This window comes from Solanum dulcamara, chromosome 9 (genome assembly GCF_947179165.1).
Source record: "Solanum dulcamara chromosome 9, daSolDulc1.2, whole genome shotgun sequence".
Taxonomy (NCBI): Eukaryota; Viridiplantae; Streptophyta; class Magnoliopsida; order Solanales; family Solanaceae; genus Solanum; species Solanum dulcamara.
The window spans coordinates 7,221,751-7,238,824 of record NC_077245.1 but is presented as its reverse complement, the minus strand read 5'-3'; the positions used below and the strand labels follow the sequence as shown (position 1 = coordinate 7,238,824).

At 33.0% G+C, this 17,074-nt stretch overlaps 1 protein-coding gene across 3 annotated transcripts; it reads left to right on the top strand.

Annotated features, from left to right (window-relative positions):
- Positions 1–10,570: 10,570 nt before the first annotated feature.
- Positions 10,571–15,363, top strand: LOC129903352 (GATA transcription factor 25-like). Of its 3 annotated transcripts, none has more exons than XM_055978889.1 (8): positions 10,571–11,180; positions 12,253–12,336; positions 12,412–12,545; positions 13,672–13,752; positions 14,137–14,242; positions 14,568–14,627; positions 14,728–14,917; positions 14,999–15,363. In XM_055978889.1, the coding sequence occupies exons 1-7, from the start codon at positions 10,881–10,883 to the stop codon at positions 14,806–14,808; spliced, it is 846 nt and encodes a 281-aa protein (XP_055834864.1). In that variant the 5' UTR covers positions 10,571–10,880; the 3' UTR covers positions 14,809–14,917; positions 14,999–15,363. The 3 variants fall into 3 exon arrangements, with proteins under 3 accessions (XP_055834864.1, XP_055834863.1, XP_055834865.1); XM_055978888.1 differs by having other exon boundaries at positions 15,012–15,361; XM_055978890.1 differs by lacking the exon at positions 13,672–13,752 and having other exon boundaries at positions 15,012–15,362.
- The last annotated feature ends 1,711 nt before the right edge of the window (positions 15,364–17,074 follow it).

Genomic DNA, 17,074 nt, shown 5'->3' with positions numbered 1-17,074 from the left:
CGGTCCGTAGATCAGTACACAATTTGTGGATGAGAAACAGAGAGTTATCAAAACTGCCAAGTTCCACGAGGGATTCCAAGGGCCATGGATCATCCCACGAGCCATGGATAGTCCTAGTGAATGCCTCAAAGTTGTTGAATGTTGTAGACAATTAACTTTTGGAAAAATAACACCACAGCATCTATTTAAGGTTTTATATTACAACTTATAAATGGACATTTGTGCAATTACTACTTATAAGTTATTAATTACGGGCTTTAACAGATTGTTATAATTTAGTTATTTAAATTAATTATTTTAATATATTAAACTTTTTCAGTTTTAATAAGAAAGAGAAAGTAAAAAATGGCGCATTAATTATGTGTAATGATATTCACTACAATCAAGGGATCACTTTTTCTTTTTCAACTGACACACGCCTCCCACACCCCCACGTCTCTAATGTACAACAAACTCCGGCAATTTCTCTCTAATTTCTCTTTCTACATTTTGTTTCAACCACAGTCAAAGAAAAAAACCCCTGTCTTCCACAAGAATCCCACAGCCTCCAAGATTTTCTAATACGCCATTTTCAGTTTCGTGTATAGAGGAGTTCTGTAAGATGAAAAAAGCACAAAAAAATTGATTACACAACTCGGAAGAGTCCCTGATTTATAGAAGAAAAACTCCGATAGATATTGAGCCACCAAATTTTAATATATTGACCCAAACACCAGTCAAAAAAAAAAGTATCACCTGTGAAGAGAAATCACCGTGAACTTTTCTTTGGTCCAAATACACACGTACACCCACATCATTATATATCATTATTGGTGGACACCTCTCGTTTAGGAGATACTTAATCTCCAAACCATCTAAAGATGTGTCTACTCCTAACTGTAAAGATATTGCATTAACAAGGCCATCTATAGAGTACTAGCTTCATATATAATACCCTCCATTTCAAACCCAACATATTTATCTGTATACAAAATATATACATAACCTATACATATCGCATATAAACTAAGATCGCATACCGGATAAAATCAAAAAAATATTACATTATATACAAATTTTATACATAATTTATACAACACGGATACCATTAATCCACCATAGACAAAAATTATATATTATTTATATATAATCCATACGATTAATTCAATGTATTCAAAATTTATACATAAATTATACAGCACGCATACCAACTAACACCACATAATTAGTGTTGACACCCAATTTTGACCCTTCACAACGTTAATTAGTTATCGAGGTTCTTCAATTTTCAAACAATTTGAAATAATTACCTTTTAAAATTAAAAAAATACTTTCAAGTCATTTTAAAAAAAAGTATTTTGTCGTTTTATAATATATATTCTTATATGGTTTTTTATCTAACTATTACCTCTTATGATCACTCAAAAATCGTCTCAAAAAAGATTTTGTTTTTAACTAAATTTTTGTTAATTAGTTTGGCTTAGTTAATAGATTTATATTTTAGTTAATTAGTTAAAAATTGAGTTAAATATTTTACTTTGTCGATATTAAGAAGCTCATTAATTAATTAATAATAATTCATCTTATTTAATTACTAGCCAAATTTACTAAATTAAACTCAGTTTGACTAATTTTTCAATTCAATTGGCTATAATTGAAAATATATGGCCATTGTTGAGATTATTGTACAGCTGTCACATTTAGTTAGGCAAGTTAGTTAGTTAAGCTAATTAGTTAGTCAGTTAGTTAGCACTTCACACCTGATCAGTTAATTAGTTTAGATTAAATATTTTCCTTCTCTTCTTCTGATTATCTTGATTCAATAGAAATGAAGCCAAGTTTCACATTTCACAAATCAGCTCTTCAGTTAGCTTCTTCCTCTCTGTTAATGGTAGAAGGTTACTCTTGAGTTCATAGCACTGATAAGTGCAGAATTCATTGAATTTAATAGCCATCTTGCTAATTTACAATTCTAGTCATTCTTACACCAAACCTACCTAACTTCACAACACGTGCACCTTACACAATACACCCACCGATCCTTCTTATTTTTAAGCCCAAATCTCTTTCTTCCCAAGTCCATTCCAACACTACAACAGCAACCCAATAACCATTTCAATTACAACCCCTTTTATCAATGACCCACAGTTTACAGCCCACCACCACTGCCCATCCCTTGTCGTCTTCTCCAACAAGAACCAACAAGCCGTTGCATCGTCCTAGCTCGCGTGATTCCGCCACGTCTAGCTTCGAGAGGTTTCAAATCGATCTCTACCGTCCACCTCATCTTCCTTCATCCGATTTTGTTGAACATTTGAAGATAATGCTTTTGGGATTTTGGGATATTCCTTATCTCCTAAGGAAGGTTTGAATTTTGAATTTCAAATTCCCCATTTTTTCTACTCGAATTTCCCACCATTTCGATTCCATTCTCCCCTATAAATTCCCCGTTTACTTCACTGTTTTTAAGGGGAGGCTTTTCACTGTCGAAGAATACGCGGTTTCATCATCCAAAAAGATGTTTTTTTGGAGGATAAGAAAAGAACACCCGGTTGTTTGGGAGTTTTAATTTTTGTAGAAAGTTTTTCTCTCCCTCGGCTGTCCTAGTTACTTTTTGTAATTGTTGTTGTCGTTGGATCATCTTCTGACTACGCTTCACACAAAGTAGATCATCAAATAACTTCCTCTCTTTCTCATCCTTGAGAATGTCATACGAAGTCTTGAGCTTTTGAAAGTTGTCGTGAGCATTTGGATCATCAGCCTTTTGTCTGGACGCAACTCTAATGCTTTCTTTCGATAGACTTTAGATATGTCGTTCTGCGAAAGCTTAACCCCTTCCTCACCGAATGGTAAATCAAAAGCAACATAATGATCAACTTCAATATTCATATTTTTACGCGAAAATTGAACTGGAGCACCAACAGTATCAATGGCAAAAAGAGAGAAGAAGAAGCCTAATAACTTTATAAGTATATATAGACTAAGGCGGCTTATTTTATTTTTTTGATTTCTACAAGGATTAGGAAGTCAGTCATATTGTATTAATTTTCATATTTCATTAATTAAAAATTGGAAAGATTAATAGATTACTAATAAATCCATAACTAGTTGTAGCCAGTATTTTAAGAGATTCTGTCGGAACTCGCACTGGAACGGGGCTCTAGCAAAACGTCCCAAGACTCAAGTGCGGGACTTAGTTCTTTAGGGCTTACGTCCTAAGCTTTCGACTGTACTCCTTAAACACGCTCAATGTCCAACGCTCGGGGCTCGCCTAACATATCTTACACAAATTATGTGTTAAAATCTTTAGTTAACATTGTTGACCCTCATAATTCTTGAATAAATGAATGATAGTTAATAATTTTTAATCTATAGAGATAAGAAGGTTGAGAGTAACTCAAATAACAAGTTGTAGTATCACATCTTTACTATTTGATAATACCGTGAAGGTGATTATATATTACGTAACATTTCTTTTAAAAATACGCAACCAAATTTTATTTTTTCACTTGTCATTGGTCTTCATAATTTTTGTCATATGTCTCAAAATTATCACATTTTATTTAGCTATTTGAAAGTACTTCATGATGGAGTGATGTTTTTATTATAATACTAGTAAGTTTTATTGATTATTTTCTTTTAGGGGAGTAAATTGTATAGTATGATAAAAAATATTTTGAGAAATAATGATATATTTCTTTTATTATTAGAAAGTTAAGATATTAAATTATTTATACTTGTATGGTCATGTTAGAAGTTTTATTTTTTATGAGTTTCCTTAATCTTTGTAATTATTTCAAACTATTGTTGTATTTTTATAATTTTGTGTTATTGTATTATTATACCATATTGTAAATTAAAAATTTAAAGATTCATAGGACTTACGCCCCACGTCTCGAGGCTTATGTCTTGCCCTATACTAAGTAAAACGCCTCGCCTCAAGCCCCCGCCTTTTAAAACACAGGTTATACCATAACTATTAATGACCATCATTCAAATATAATTTTTTTTCTTTCTAGATATTTGTATTTGAAATTTACTAGCTACATGACATTAATAATAATTATCATCAATATTTTAATAGTTAATTTTATACATAAATATATTTCTTACAAAATATTATTACACAATATTTAATTTGAATATGATTATTATACATGGGTAATTTTACAAAAAACGAACTGTTATTCTTGTTATAGGTAGAATGTTGTAATAGAAAAAGTAAAATATAACATAAAAAATCTGTTTTGAAGAAAATTAGGTTGTTATAATGACATGTCATTAGAACGAATGACCGTTATAACAAGGTTTGACCGTATAGTTGTGTAGAGCAAGATTTGATTGGACGAAATCCATAAGCACATTGATTCTCAAAATTAATCTTTACAAGCATCTTCCACCAACATACTATAAGCACGATCTTGTTGATGGAACCATGATCTTGTTGATGGAACCATGTCTTGATTTCTTCATAATTCCTCTGATATATACTTCTTATGTCTCAATTTTTTACGTGGCATTGTTCGAATTTTGAAAGTCAAATTTTTGAATTTTGATGGTGGATTCGGATATACAATTTTTAATTTTTTTTTAAAATAAAATTTACAGAAAATTATGTAAAAAGTTATTATAAATCATAATAATTGATAATTTAAAATATTTAAAAGACATACAAAAAATCGTAATCAAAGAAATATTCATTTAACTCTAAAAATTCGAAAATGTCAAATATATTTGGAGGGAGGGATACCAAGTAGGTGTGAGAAACCTGTGGAGTTGCCTGATTAAATAGGATAAATCACAGATTAATATGAATGATGGCAATAAAGTGGCAAATGTTCATTTCCCATCTACAAACAGACATCTTAAACCTTTCCCTAATTCACCCTTTGAGATGCAGAGCATAATAACTATACAAGCCGGCCGTCAGGCAGGCGGGTTAAGAAGGATTGATAGAATTCTAGGCCGACAGATTTCTGAAGACGAGGTGCACATGACATCCCTATTCCATCTGAGGAATGGAAGAGGAAAGTGATGAGAGCGTTACAAAACATAACTCAAATTCATATGGTATGTGCACTTTTGGGACTCGATGTGGCTCAACCCAAAAAACAAATTTGTGAAGGCCTAAGGACTAAAACGGACAATACCTGCCATGGACTTGGGTCATGACAGGCTATCTCTGTTGTTCATTAACATTTGAAATAACTGATCAAGCTGTTCAATTCAGCTAAATCAGATGGTAGTGATATAGTTCCAAAGCATTGTGCTCCAAGTTCAATATTTTCAGCCAGAGGACTCCCAATTATCCGAGAAGGAAGGATATCGAAAGAAAAAGGGATCCTGCAATAAAAGTTTAAAATGATTTCAAATGCTTGGTCTTGCTATTGCTTTAAAACTAATCTGTGAGCAAGGCAAGGTGAAGTTGCAACTAGGTGGTCACCAGGGTCGGAGCCACAAGAAACCTAATTTCTTATCATCTATATCCATTTTCCGTAAGGATGGTAAATCCTTATGTTAGTGTGACATTTTAATATTTTATTAAATTGCAATTTTACATTGCCACATTTTCTTTTGTTTTTGCCCATTGGAAGTGGAAGTAATCGCCTTAGCAATTATCCATTGATGGCATCTAATGTCATCTTTATTCTATTTTGTATTAGTGCATATATTACTCAATCCATTATGTTTTTTTAAAAATATAATTATCTCTAGTAAGTGGTGCACTAAATGATAATTTCTTTTAACATAATTATCACTAGTAAGTGATGCACCAAATGATAATTTCTTTTAACATAATTATCACTAGTAAGTGGTGCACTAAATGTTAATGATGTCATTTCATTATTTTTTCATCTTTTGAATGCTTTCCTCTCCTATAAATAGAGAGATCTTCTTTGTTTTGAAATGCAAGAAAACATTGAGTGCATTAAGTTTGTCAAAAAAGAGAGTTCTTATTAATCCGGGAGGCTATAAGTACTATGAATCCTCTGACACTTAATCGGGTTGCTTTCCTAGGTCTCGCCGGTGTTGCCTGTAGGTCGTGATGTGCCTTGAGATGACTGTCTCCCATCCCCCTCCTAGTGGGGAACCCCCCTCCTCGATCGTCTCTCTAATGCGTCTGACCCGTTCTCTAGGTACCTTTGGAAGGTGGAGTTCAGTGACCGAGGAGAGATGGAGAAGTATACAATGAATGGAATGGTCCGAAAGTCGCTGTGGAAGATCAAATGAGTCTTAGTGAATCTAGTCCATATATCAGATAGATTACATGTGCGCATATTATCTATAATAAGAAAAAATCTAGCTCCAGGTAGCGAAGGGGAGTAACAAAGGGGAATTTGTTAGGAGAGAAGCCCAGGATAACATACCTATACATAGATTCACTTTGCATCCAGAGAATACCAGTCGTCCAACTTAGAAATTATTGAACTAGCTGCAGAGGCGTATTCAGAATTTCGAGATGATGGGTGCACTATTACAAAAAAAGTGAATCTTAAGATATATATACATTCACCACACGTGCGTTGCACGCGTTTGCCAAGTTTTGAGAACATCTTTTACAAAGTTTCTTATTTATAGTCATCGCAAAACATAGACATATTGGGAATTGCTTCGGAATAATTTTAAAAGGATATCCTTCATTCTCGGGTGGATATAGTTGTATTCTTGGAATAAATCCCTTCTTGATAGCATATTGACCCGTGGTTATTTCAGCGTGTATGATATTGTTGTTAAAACCTCTACGATTACAATCATGTCCATTGCACAAACCATTTGAATGGTCCAGATTCTGCAGAACATGTTGAGCGCATTTTCTTTCAAAACTAACCTAATATATAGTATTGAATTATTAATCAGTTGTTTTTTATTTATAATCACCTATGTTTTTCATTCTTTATTGCAATGATAAGTAACATAGTAAGAAGAGTGCAAACGTTAGAATGGATTCGATGATGTACCTATTTGGCGGCAACCCATTTGGTGTTAAGGTATTGAGGTATTCTTCTTGATAGTAGTTCTAGGTATCTTCTTTTTCTGAGTCAAAACTAATATATGTACACAAACACGAGTATAAAACAAATAGTTTGGAACTTACAACTCGTGAACACCTAATTTAATAAGTGCACTGTAAATGTTATGTTCCAGGCCACATTTCATTTGGGATTTGTTTCAGAATGATCATGGTGTCGTGGAGTTTAGTTTTTTAAAAGTGTGGACGATATATAGATACTAATGCGAGAATGTCAAAGTTGAAAACAAATTATCTAATGCGAGAATGAATGACAAGTAAAAATGAAAATCTATTTTAAAAATAATAGACAAGTAAAAGTGAAAGGAGAATATAAATTAGAGTATTATTTGTGTTCAAACATAAAGTGTTACTCTGTTTACATGTCCAAATTCTAAAAATGATTAATAGTCGATGACATCAAATGACGTTGCATCCTTCACTTATTGCCTCTTCAACAGATTAAATAAAATTAAAGTGAAGAAGTGCGGTGGATTTCGAGGCGCAAGATTTCAAGCAAGTCAATTGCTAATTTATAGAGTATCAGCACTCTGATGTGGTGGGTGTCTAAAAGCGACTGTAATGTAGTTGTGGGAATAGATTTAATCTGCACATAAAGATGAGTATAAAACAAATAGTTTAGAACTTACGACTCGTGAAGGGTGTATAGCAATTTTGCCTAGCAATTTCGCCTTGCGGGAGAAGGAACAATCTTGACCTGGAAAATCTGCGCATAAAGGTAATTCAAATAAGACAGTGCAGATGGAGGGTTGAAAAACGAAGACAGTCTGCGTTCTGTGTTTTGTTGATTTAAATGGAGAAAGATGAGAAGTTGCATTTGTTGGACGTTTGCAACTGCAAGTGGTGACTCTTCACGCAGGAGTTTAAGCGTGACAAGGAGTTTGTAGTGTATGGGTATTTTCAGTTAGGTATTTCTATTAAGTTAGGGATATTTACGTAATTTAACTTTTATTTTAGGAAGTTTATGCTTTTAAGATAGTATAGATACATGGCAAGAATTTGAGCAGCTTCCTTCTTAGTTTTTCGTCCAGAATTAATACCTGTTGACACTTTCTTTACATAATGCATTGCATGAATTCGAGCAGTACTTCCCTCATTAAGTGTTCGTCCTGCAAATCTTCGTGACACTGTTTGAATAATGGCGCATATTCTGTCCAGTAAATCGAACATTTATCTCTGCCATTCTTAGTTCCTCCTCTTCTCGTCGAGCATCACGTGCACCAGCAGCAGCACGCTTTCTTTCTTCGGTATCTGACATCATCTTTCGAATACTATCAAATAACTTCCTTTGTTTCTCATCCTTGAGAATGAAGTCTTGAGCTTTTGAAAGTTCACGTGAGCATTTAGATTGTCGGGCCTTTTGTCTGGATGCAACTCTAATGCTTTTTTTCGTTTTCTTTAGATATTTCGCATTGAGAAAGCTTGGCACCTTGCTCACCAAAGGGTAAATCCAAAACAGCATAATAATCAACTTCAGTAATATCCATATTTTAGATGAAGAACCCTAATGTTAGGCGTGTAAACTTAATTTGCATGTAATCAAAAACTGAGTTTTCGTTGTATGAGGGAACTAATCAACATACTTATTATAGACTTAATTTTAGTATTCCTACAAGTATTAGGAAGTCAATTGGTCATATTGTAGGTTCAATTATAGTAATTTCTGTCGAATTAGAATCCTCAGCCAATTAGGTAAGGGAAACCATATATGTTTTGATTTCTCTCTCTATATACATATATATCAAATTTATTAAAATAAGGATAATTTTAAAAGAATAAGATCATATTTATTATAATAACTTTCTTGTTCTTTAATTTGTTTTTGTTTTGCTTGTTATTCTTCATTAATCAAATTTACTAAGGTATTTGATTTACTCTATTTGGGACAACAGGTGAATTAAACTCTCTTTTTAGGGATAACATGTGAATTAAGTTTCACTTCCACACACGCCTTATGTGTTGCATCACTGAATTTATAATATTTCATTTGGTTCTAATAAACTTAAACCCTTTAAACTCTAGAATTTGCCTCCACACCTCCAACCTAGTGCTAATTTCTTCTCAAGTATCATTAATCAATATTATGGCATGTGCAAGTAACATAAACCATGACACCTCATCTTAAATATGTTGCATCAATTAGGTATGAATATTTTAGATATATTACGGAATATACTCAAATAATCAAATCTGTGTTTTTTATAACTGATTATATCATATAACCTTAGCAATTTTGTGAATTTTTTTATTTCACGTTATGCTTCATTAATTGAATTGAATTAATAAGTTGTTTTTGAATATGACTATTTTAGATATGTTATCGAGATATATTCAAACAGTCAAATTCGTGTTTTATGTAACTAATTAATATCATCTTATTTTATGCTAGCAGTTTTCTTAAAATAGGTTTCATAGTTTTGAAAAAAAAATTAAAATTGATTTTGCAAATCAATTTTAAATTTGCGCCATCCATGTCCAAAGTGAGTGACTATGGTAGGTCAATTACCAAAAGTTAAGTGATGATCTAACCTTTAACTCACAAATGTGATAAATTTAGTAATAGTAATAATAGTTGTTGTTATTATTCTTATTATTTGTTATCGGCATTTTAAAAAAAGATCGATTTCCCCCTTTTTGAAGTAACAATCATATGGTTTGTGTCTCTTCTTTGATGACATAATATCACCGTTAGTATGTCTACATAATATTGTTATTTCCGCAATTTGCATTTTTTGAATGCTTCACCCTATACAATAAAGTATGTTTAACCACCACTTTGTATAAGTTACTTTTAAGTTTGATAGTACCTTATTATCGGATAAGACTCGGAGGTACGCTTTTCATCCACGTTGCATCAATACGATATCGTCAATCTCCCCATTTTCTTAGATGAAAAATCCAAGATACTTAAAACTCTCCTTTTAGGGACAATATGTGAATTATGTTTCACTTTCATACACACCTTATGTATTGCATCATTGAATTTGCAATATTCTATTTTGGTTCTAGTCAACTTGAACCCTTTAGACTTTAGAGTTTGCCTCTACAGCTCCAACTTATTGCTAATTATGTCGCGAGTCTTATCAATCAATATTATGTTATTTGCAAGTAACGTACACATGACAACTTATCTTAAATATGTTGCATCAACTAATCCATCACCGGGGCAAACATAAATGGGCTAAGTGTTTATCCTTGGCAACCCCATATCGATTGAGAAGTGCTCCGAGTCTCCTCCATTATTCTTATTCAAATCTTGGCTCTATCATACATGTCTTTCATATGTAAGTCACTTGTATGCTCGACTTTATTGTAGACCTTTTCTATGTAATGAGTGAGTCCTCTTCTTTTTATATTTCTCCACCTGTTTTCTCACACGATGAATGACTTCTAGAGGTGACCACCGTATTATGAATTTTAGATGGTTCTGAAAAATGAACACACACTGTCTTATTATCATCTCCACCGTTCTCTCTCACTCTCAAACCCATTAACCTGATATAAACACCGATTGCAAATAAATATTAGTTTCGGTCTCAATCAAAATGTTCTATAAAGAAACTTTACTGTAAAAATTACATTAATACTCTAAAGCATTCTATTGAATTATATAACGAGAAGGAAAAAAAAGCGCGGAAAGGCACTCTGTTCTTTCCGGTACGGACGAGGATTTCCGTTCCCGCATTCTCCCTGAATTTCCAAAAATATCCCCACTTTCCCGCTCTTAACAAGCTGGTAAATCACGTAATTATATCCAACTTTGAGGGGCAAATTCTCTTCCCTCGCTCTTCACACCCTGCTCTTCTTCCATTCCCCTGTTTCCCATACAGCAGAAAAATGTCAGTACTAAATCGAAATTTCTATATCGTAAATGGTTCTACAAATACGGTTGTTGTTAAGTGCAAAAACGAACTGTCAAATGCAAGCGATGAATGTTGATAGCCATTTTCCCGGCGCCGGCGGAAAAATTCCGGCTGGAAATGAAGATGCGGTTGGAAATTTTCCGGTTGGGTATGGAGCTGTGGTGGATGGTGATAAGGTCACGATGCCTCATTACACAGTTTATAGTGCTTCTGATGTTGTTATTCAAAATGGAAAGGCTAATTTAGACCAACTCACTCTATCGTTTCGTGGCAAAATTTACGTTTTTGATGGTGTTACTGCTCATAAGGTGAGGACTTTTAATTGTTTTATTGTCCTTTAATTACTCTTCTTTGACATGTAATTTGTCAAGTGTATGTATAAGTTGAGAGTCAGTATAAAAATGCTTAACTTTTTTTTTTCAACCGCGGTGTTCGGTTAGCTTTCGTGCAACTCAACTTATTCCACACTGTCCACCAAGTTAGGAAAGACAAGGAAGAAATCACTAGTGTTTTTGTCTCCGTTGGGATTTGAACTGAGAGATTATTCTCAATCCACTTATAATAAGAGTTGTATGTACGGGTTTATATATGACACCATCTAATTTGTAGCTGAGGTGCAGTTAGATTAATATTGATTGATTTTATTGTTCTTTTTTTCCCGGTAATGTTTGATGATTTTGTCTATTTTTCTCCCTTTTCATAGAGATTGGGCTAGTGTTAATGTGTTTGGCGTGCTTAAATGTGTTGAAACCAGTCTAATTTTGATCACTCAGATTCAAGAAAGGCAACGCATGAGATCAATGATCAGTGTTTACTGCTTATCCTTGAAGTTTGTAGCTTGATTGTCGAGATAATATCTCAGATGGTCACTCAACTGTGAACTCTTTTCTCAGAAAGTCACTCAACTTTGGTTTTTAACTCAAAAGTCACTCAACGATGTGTTCTTTTGAATTTTTGAGTTAAAAATCATAGTGGAGTGACTTTCTGAGTAAAGAACCCATAGTTGAGTGACCATCTGTGATATTATCTCTTTGATTGTCTCAAGGTTTAGGGCTTTCCTTTTCTTTGATGCAATAAAGGAAAGATTTTAGGGGTTTAGCGAGCCGGGATGGATATTGAGGATTCATATAGACGAGTTCAATTAGTTTGGATTAATCTGTAGTAGTAGTTGTTGTTGCTGGGCGGGGTGGAGAGTGGCGGGGTTGTATGAACAAGAAACTTTCTTGATGAGCCTGCAACAGTAATACTAATTATGTCTCTATTGGCTTGTTTCTTGGCTCTAGTCTTTAATGGAAATTGGAAAACTAACTGTTGCATTTGGCTGGATATTTCTTTAATTTGATCGTGAAGCATTTGGATAATGATGGTTCATTGTCATAGGTCCAATCGGTTTTTCAACTTTTGGGTGGATATGAGTATTCTCCAGGCACACAGGCTTTAGGATTGTCGAGTGCAAACCAGAAGGTATCCTTTTTTATGCAAGTTTTTCTTTTGGTTTGCATCTGCATCCTTGTAATATTTGGTTGCCTTTTGCCTTAGGATTATGTGGACAATCCAGTGCACTGTTCAGATCCAAAAAGACTTGAATCCCTCATTAGATTTTATGAAAAGAGGAAAAAGAGATGCTATGAAAAGAAAATCAGATATGGTGTCCGACAAGAAGTTGCGTTCAGGTAATTTGACTGATCTATTGCCTAAAATAGATTTCTCTCTCCTCTTTTTTTGTTTCAATAAGAGTAGAAATTTTAATATTCCAATGAACTTATGCGCAAGCTTGCTCTATGAAATTAAGCCCTATCAGGACTGATCAAATTTTTGGCCCGGACACCATGATTATCAGCAAAAAAGGACTGATCAAATTTTATCAATAAAACCAAAAGTTTTTATCACTGATGATAAGTGAGGTCAAAAATTTAGAATATATTGCAATCACATTTTCAATTCAAAGCTTTGCATATGAACTATGAAGTTTACTTGACTTGGACTGGATAAGGTTTTTCTGTTCACCTCCATGACTTGATGAAACCATTATCACTAAATTAGCCTCCATGAAACCATTATTACTAATTACGTCTCCCTTTTCCTTGTAACATATATTGGGAAACCATGATTCTGTCTATTTTTCCTAGTTTGGACGGAAAAATAACTCGTGATGTATTTCTCATTCAGTTTCCTGTAACACACAACTATTTGATTATTACCCTAATCTGATGTTTGGAAACTTCTTCATTCCAGACCTTTTTCTCTTTTGATTTTAAGTTAGGAAAATAAGTAATCAAGAAGATAGCTTTGCCTGATTCAATTAAGTGGGGATATCCATCTCGAGCCAAAACGATTTGAACTGGCTATTTAATATGCTGGGAAAAATTGACTGATTTACTTCTGTAGGTAAACAAAGTGTGTTGATTGTGTAGATGTGCTATCTTTAATAATAGTCATATGGCAGTCTGCAGCAACACTGGATTCGTAAAAAAATTCCTTTAGAAAGTTGATTCTGACAAGTAACATTCCTGATCAATATGACATTTCATTCATTATGTGTGTTTTTAGTATAAAAAATGATGTGCAAGAATTTCATTGTTCTAAGAAGTGAAATGCTGCAAGACAAGGCAAAACATTTCCTAAGTGACAATAGCTCTTGCACGCGCGCACACACGTCTGCCACCTTCCACAGTTTCTTGTTCTTGTTTTAGCAGGTTGTGGAATGTCAACAAAATATGCATGGAAGGTTTAACAGCTGTTCTTCTATTTCAGTTTTTGATTTTCCTCTGCTTATTATTCACATTTATAAATAATCAGAATGAAGCGTAAGAATGGCCTATTTGCTCGAAAAGGTTCGACTGAACCAAAACAGGAGGACATCCCTCCAGAAGAAACTTGGTATGTTTTCGAATATGAGCAATAGTTCTGCTTTTTTTCTTGAAGAATAATCTCCTCTAAAAAATTAGTTGATGTGTATGGTTTGGTTAGTGTTCAAGACTACTTTTGTATGCTAGAGATAATTGGTGGATGTTGGATGCCTAAGCAAATGTTAATTCTATCTCCAAATTTAGATTATTAGTATTAGTACATCATTGAATATACAATTCAAAAAATTCTTTCACATCTGATTCTTGTCTTTTGTTGAATCTTTTTCACGGCTCGATAGATAATTTGATAAGCCAATGATTTTTAACGTCACCAATATGAGCATATTGACGATTGCTAGCTCCTAATAGGAAGGAAGATTAATCGGAATGAATAATCTCTTTACTCGTTTCCTAGGTGCACTCATTGTGGAACTAGTTCAAAGGCCACCCCTATGATGAGGCGTGGTCCTGATGGCCCAAGGAGTCTTTGCAATGCATGTGGCCTCACTTGGGCAAATAAGGTTGGCATGTCCAGCATCAATTACTTACTCAAAGGATTCCTAGTCTTTTTAAGATAATTTCACCTTTATACATCTGAACAACCAGCCATCATGTTAAGTTTCTTGGATTTAGTCTCTATGGAAAGAATGGTGTCCATATGTGGTAGGACTAGGAACTGCAATGCGTGCATATGTAAATTACCGTTGTAAATTACCATATAATGTTTTCTGTCCTATTTGATTTTACTTTTGCCAGCCTTTCCTATCTTTGGTATGCGGCTCCTCTATTAGGCAGAAAATAGTTGCAAACTATTGGTTCCTTACTTCTTATTATATCACTCTGCAGGGGATAATGAGGACTCTCTATAGGGCATCCTATGACAATACTGAGCTCACAGAACTAGAGGTAATTGGTTTATCTTTTGGCTGAATAGCGGTCCTATGTTGGTGTAAAAAGTGAATCTTTCTAAAGCTGTTTTGCATGGCCTACTTCTTAATCCATGTAGGATGAAGATCACAACAACACTAACTATAGATCTCCACCATGTTCCGTCTCTTATCAAGTTCCTTCGTCAGCCTGCCAGTGACTCCTCAGTTCTGGCACCTCGACAAAGACTTTGATGCCTTAGAAAGAGCCATAGTACATCAACGTGTCTTCTTCTCATCCGACTGGAAGATTTTATATACTTACTACAGGTACATTTCATCACTAAAACTTTCTAAACAGCTTGGTGACACAATTCAGACTATCACACATTTTGTTAATTTCTTTTGAAGTTTATATTGACAGATTAACAACTTAGCTAAAATTTGTTGGTGAAAGCAAAGGATCTCTCTCATGCACTTGTATCTACCGGTCCTATAGCTGAAGTTCGATAGGGATTTGCAGTTTCTCGCATCAAGACCTGATATATTAAACAGTCTTTTTAATTTATATTTGATCTTGTTACATATCCAGCATCTAGATTAAGCTTATTATTAACTTTAACCAAACATGTTTGAACCTTTTGTATATTGAAGTTGGCCTCTTTGGATAATCATAATCTTATTCTGAAGAACGATCATATTATCTATACTTTCACATGTGATGACTGATGTACATATTATTTTCATATCCTCAGCTCCCTCATGAGGGGGGAGCCTTAGAGCAACGCAACGGTAAAATTGTCTCTGTGCCACTTATAAGTCATTGGTCCAAGTTGTGAAATTTGATGCCTGGATTAAGTTGACTACATTACACCCCTTTGGGTGCAACTCTTCCTCGGGCCTTGCATGAACATGGGATGATTCTTACTTGTTTTTTATTTTCAGCTCAGAAATGCTAGAAAATGTATTTAATCAAAATCAATATGTTTAGGAATATTAGTAGAATTAAGTTGGATGAAGAGAGGGAGATATTGGAAATGATACAGTATGTTTATTTTTATTTTCAACAATATGGGGTTTGTATTCTATTTTGCCATTACCCTTTATAAAAGTAGAAAAGTAAGTTAAAAAAAAACATTACCATTACATGCAAACACAACAAATTAATTAATCAGAGTTATTTTTAAGTGAAAGATCATTATTTATGACAAGCTTCGCTAAACAATTAGTTTGCTAAAAAAATAATTAGTTTGGTATGGACACGCTAAAGTTATTTTATCTTTCTACTTTTTATTTACAAGTGGGGTGTAGCTCAGTCGGAGAGTTGCTCACACCTTCATCTTAGTTACGGAGGTGGAGGTTCAAATCATGTGTATACCCTTCCCAAATCCACGCACCCCACTCCCCACTCCCAATAAAAAGAAAATATATTTTTTTTTTATTTACGAGAACATCCATACACAAAAACACATGTGACCTTTAATTATAATTGAAGTGTCAATTATTAGGGGTTGTTTGGTGTGATGGATAAGAGTAGTTAATTTTGGGATAATTTTTAAGTGTCTTTGAATTCTTTGTTTGGTTGCAAAGGCTGGAATAATTTATTCCAAAATTAACAATTAGTACTAGAATAAGTTATCTTTCCTTGAGGGTGGAATAGTAATTCCAGGATAGCTTATTTTGGGATAAAGTATGTGAAATGATAAAAATACCCTCCTTAAACTCTTTTTTATATACTGCTTTTACATTCATGTATATTAATATAATTTTTAATAACATTCACGGCCTTAATTAATCATTGGTTTTATGATAATATATTTTTCTATTAAAAAATTATATTTTATAAGTACAATTTGTATTTATGAATATATTATAAATTGAATTTATTTGTCTAATTCTTATGTTTATTTATATTTTGATTTCTCTTAAAATGTTCACTCCACTACTAAATTACATATTTTTAATTAAATAATTTATTACTCACTTAAAAATTATATTTTATATATCAATTAAAATGTAGATAACTTTAAAATGTAAATAATTTTAATAATAAACTTTCTTTTACTTTAATAAACTTAAAATGGAAGTTTTATTTTAAAGCTAAATGAGATAGAAGTTTTATTTTTAGCTAAGTAAGAGGCAAGTTTTATTTTTAGCTAACTAAGATGAAAGTTTTATTTTTAAGTTAAATAAGATGAAAATTTTATTTAAAGATAAATAAGATGGAAGTTTTATTTTTTAAATTAAATAAAGATCAAAGTTTAATTTTAAAATACACGGCACAATCATGGAAATGCATACACAAAAATATTTAAGTTAAATAAGATGAAAATTTTATTTTTAAGAATGAATAGCTAAAGTTTGCAAAGAAAATATAAAAAAAAACTAAAATAAGATGGAGGATATTTTTATAAACAAACAATTTATTCTTAGAAATTATGTAATGAATATAATTTTGAATATAATAAATCAAACAAGCAATAAAAA

Bases quoted from the DNA above. Each gene is read 5' to 3' on its own strand.
- LOC129903352 (XM_055978889.1), top strand. From the start codon at position 10,881: ATGGTTCTACAAATACGGTTGTTGTTAAGTGCAAAAACGAACTGTCAA. The intron at 12,546-13,671 runs GTAATTTGACTG...ATAAATAATCAG, and splicing joins CGACAAGAAGTTGCGTTCAG to AATGAAGCGTAAGAATGGCC. The intron at 13,753-14,136 runs GTATGTTTTCGA...CTCGTTTCCTAG, and splicing joins ATCCCTCCAGAAGAAACTTG to GTGCACTCATTGTGGAACTA.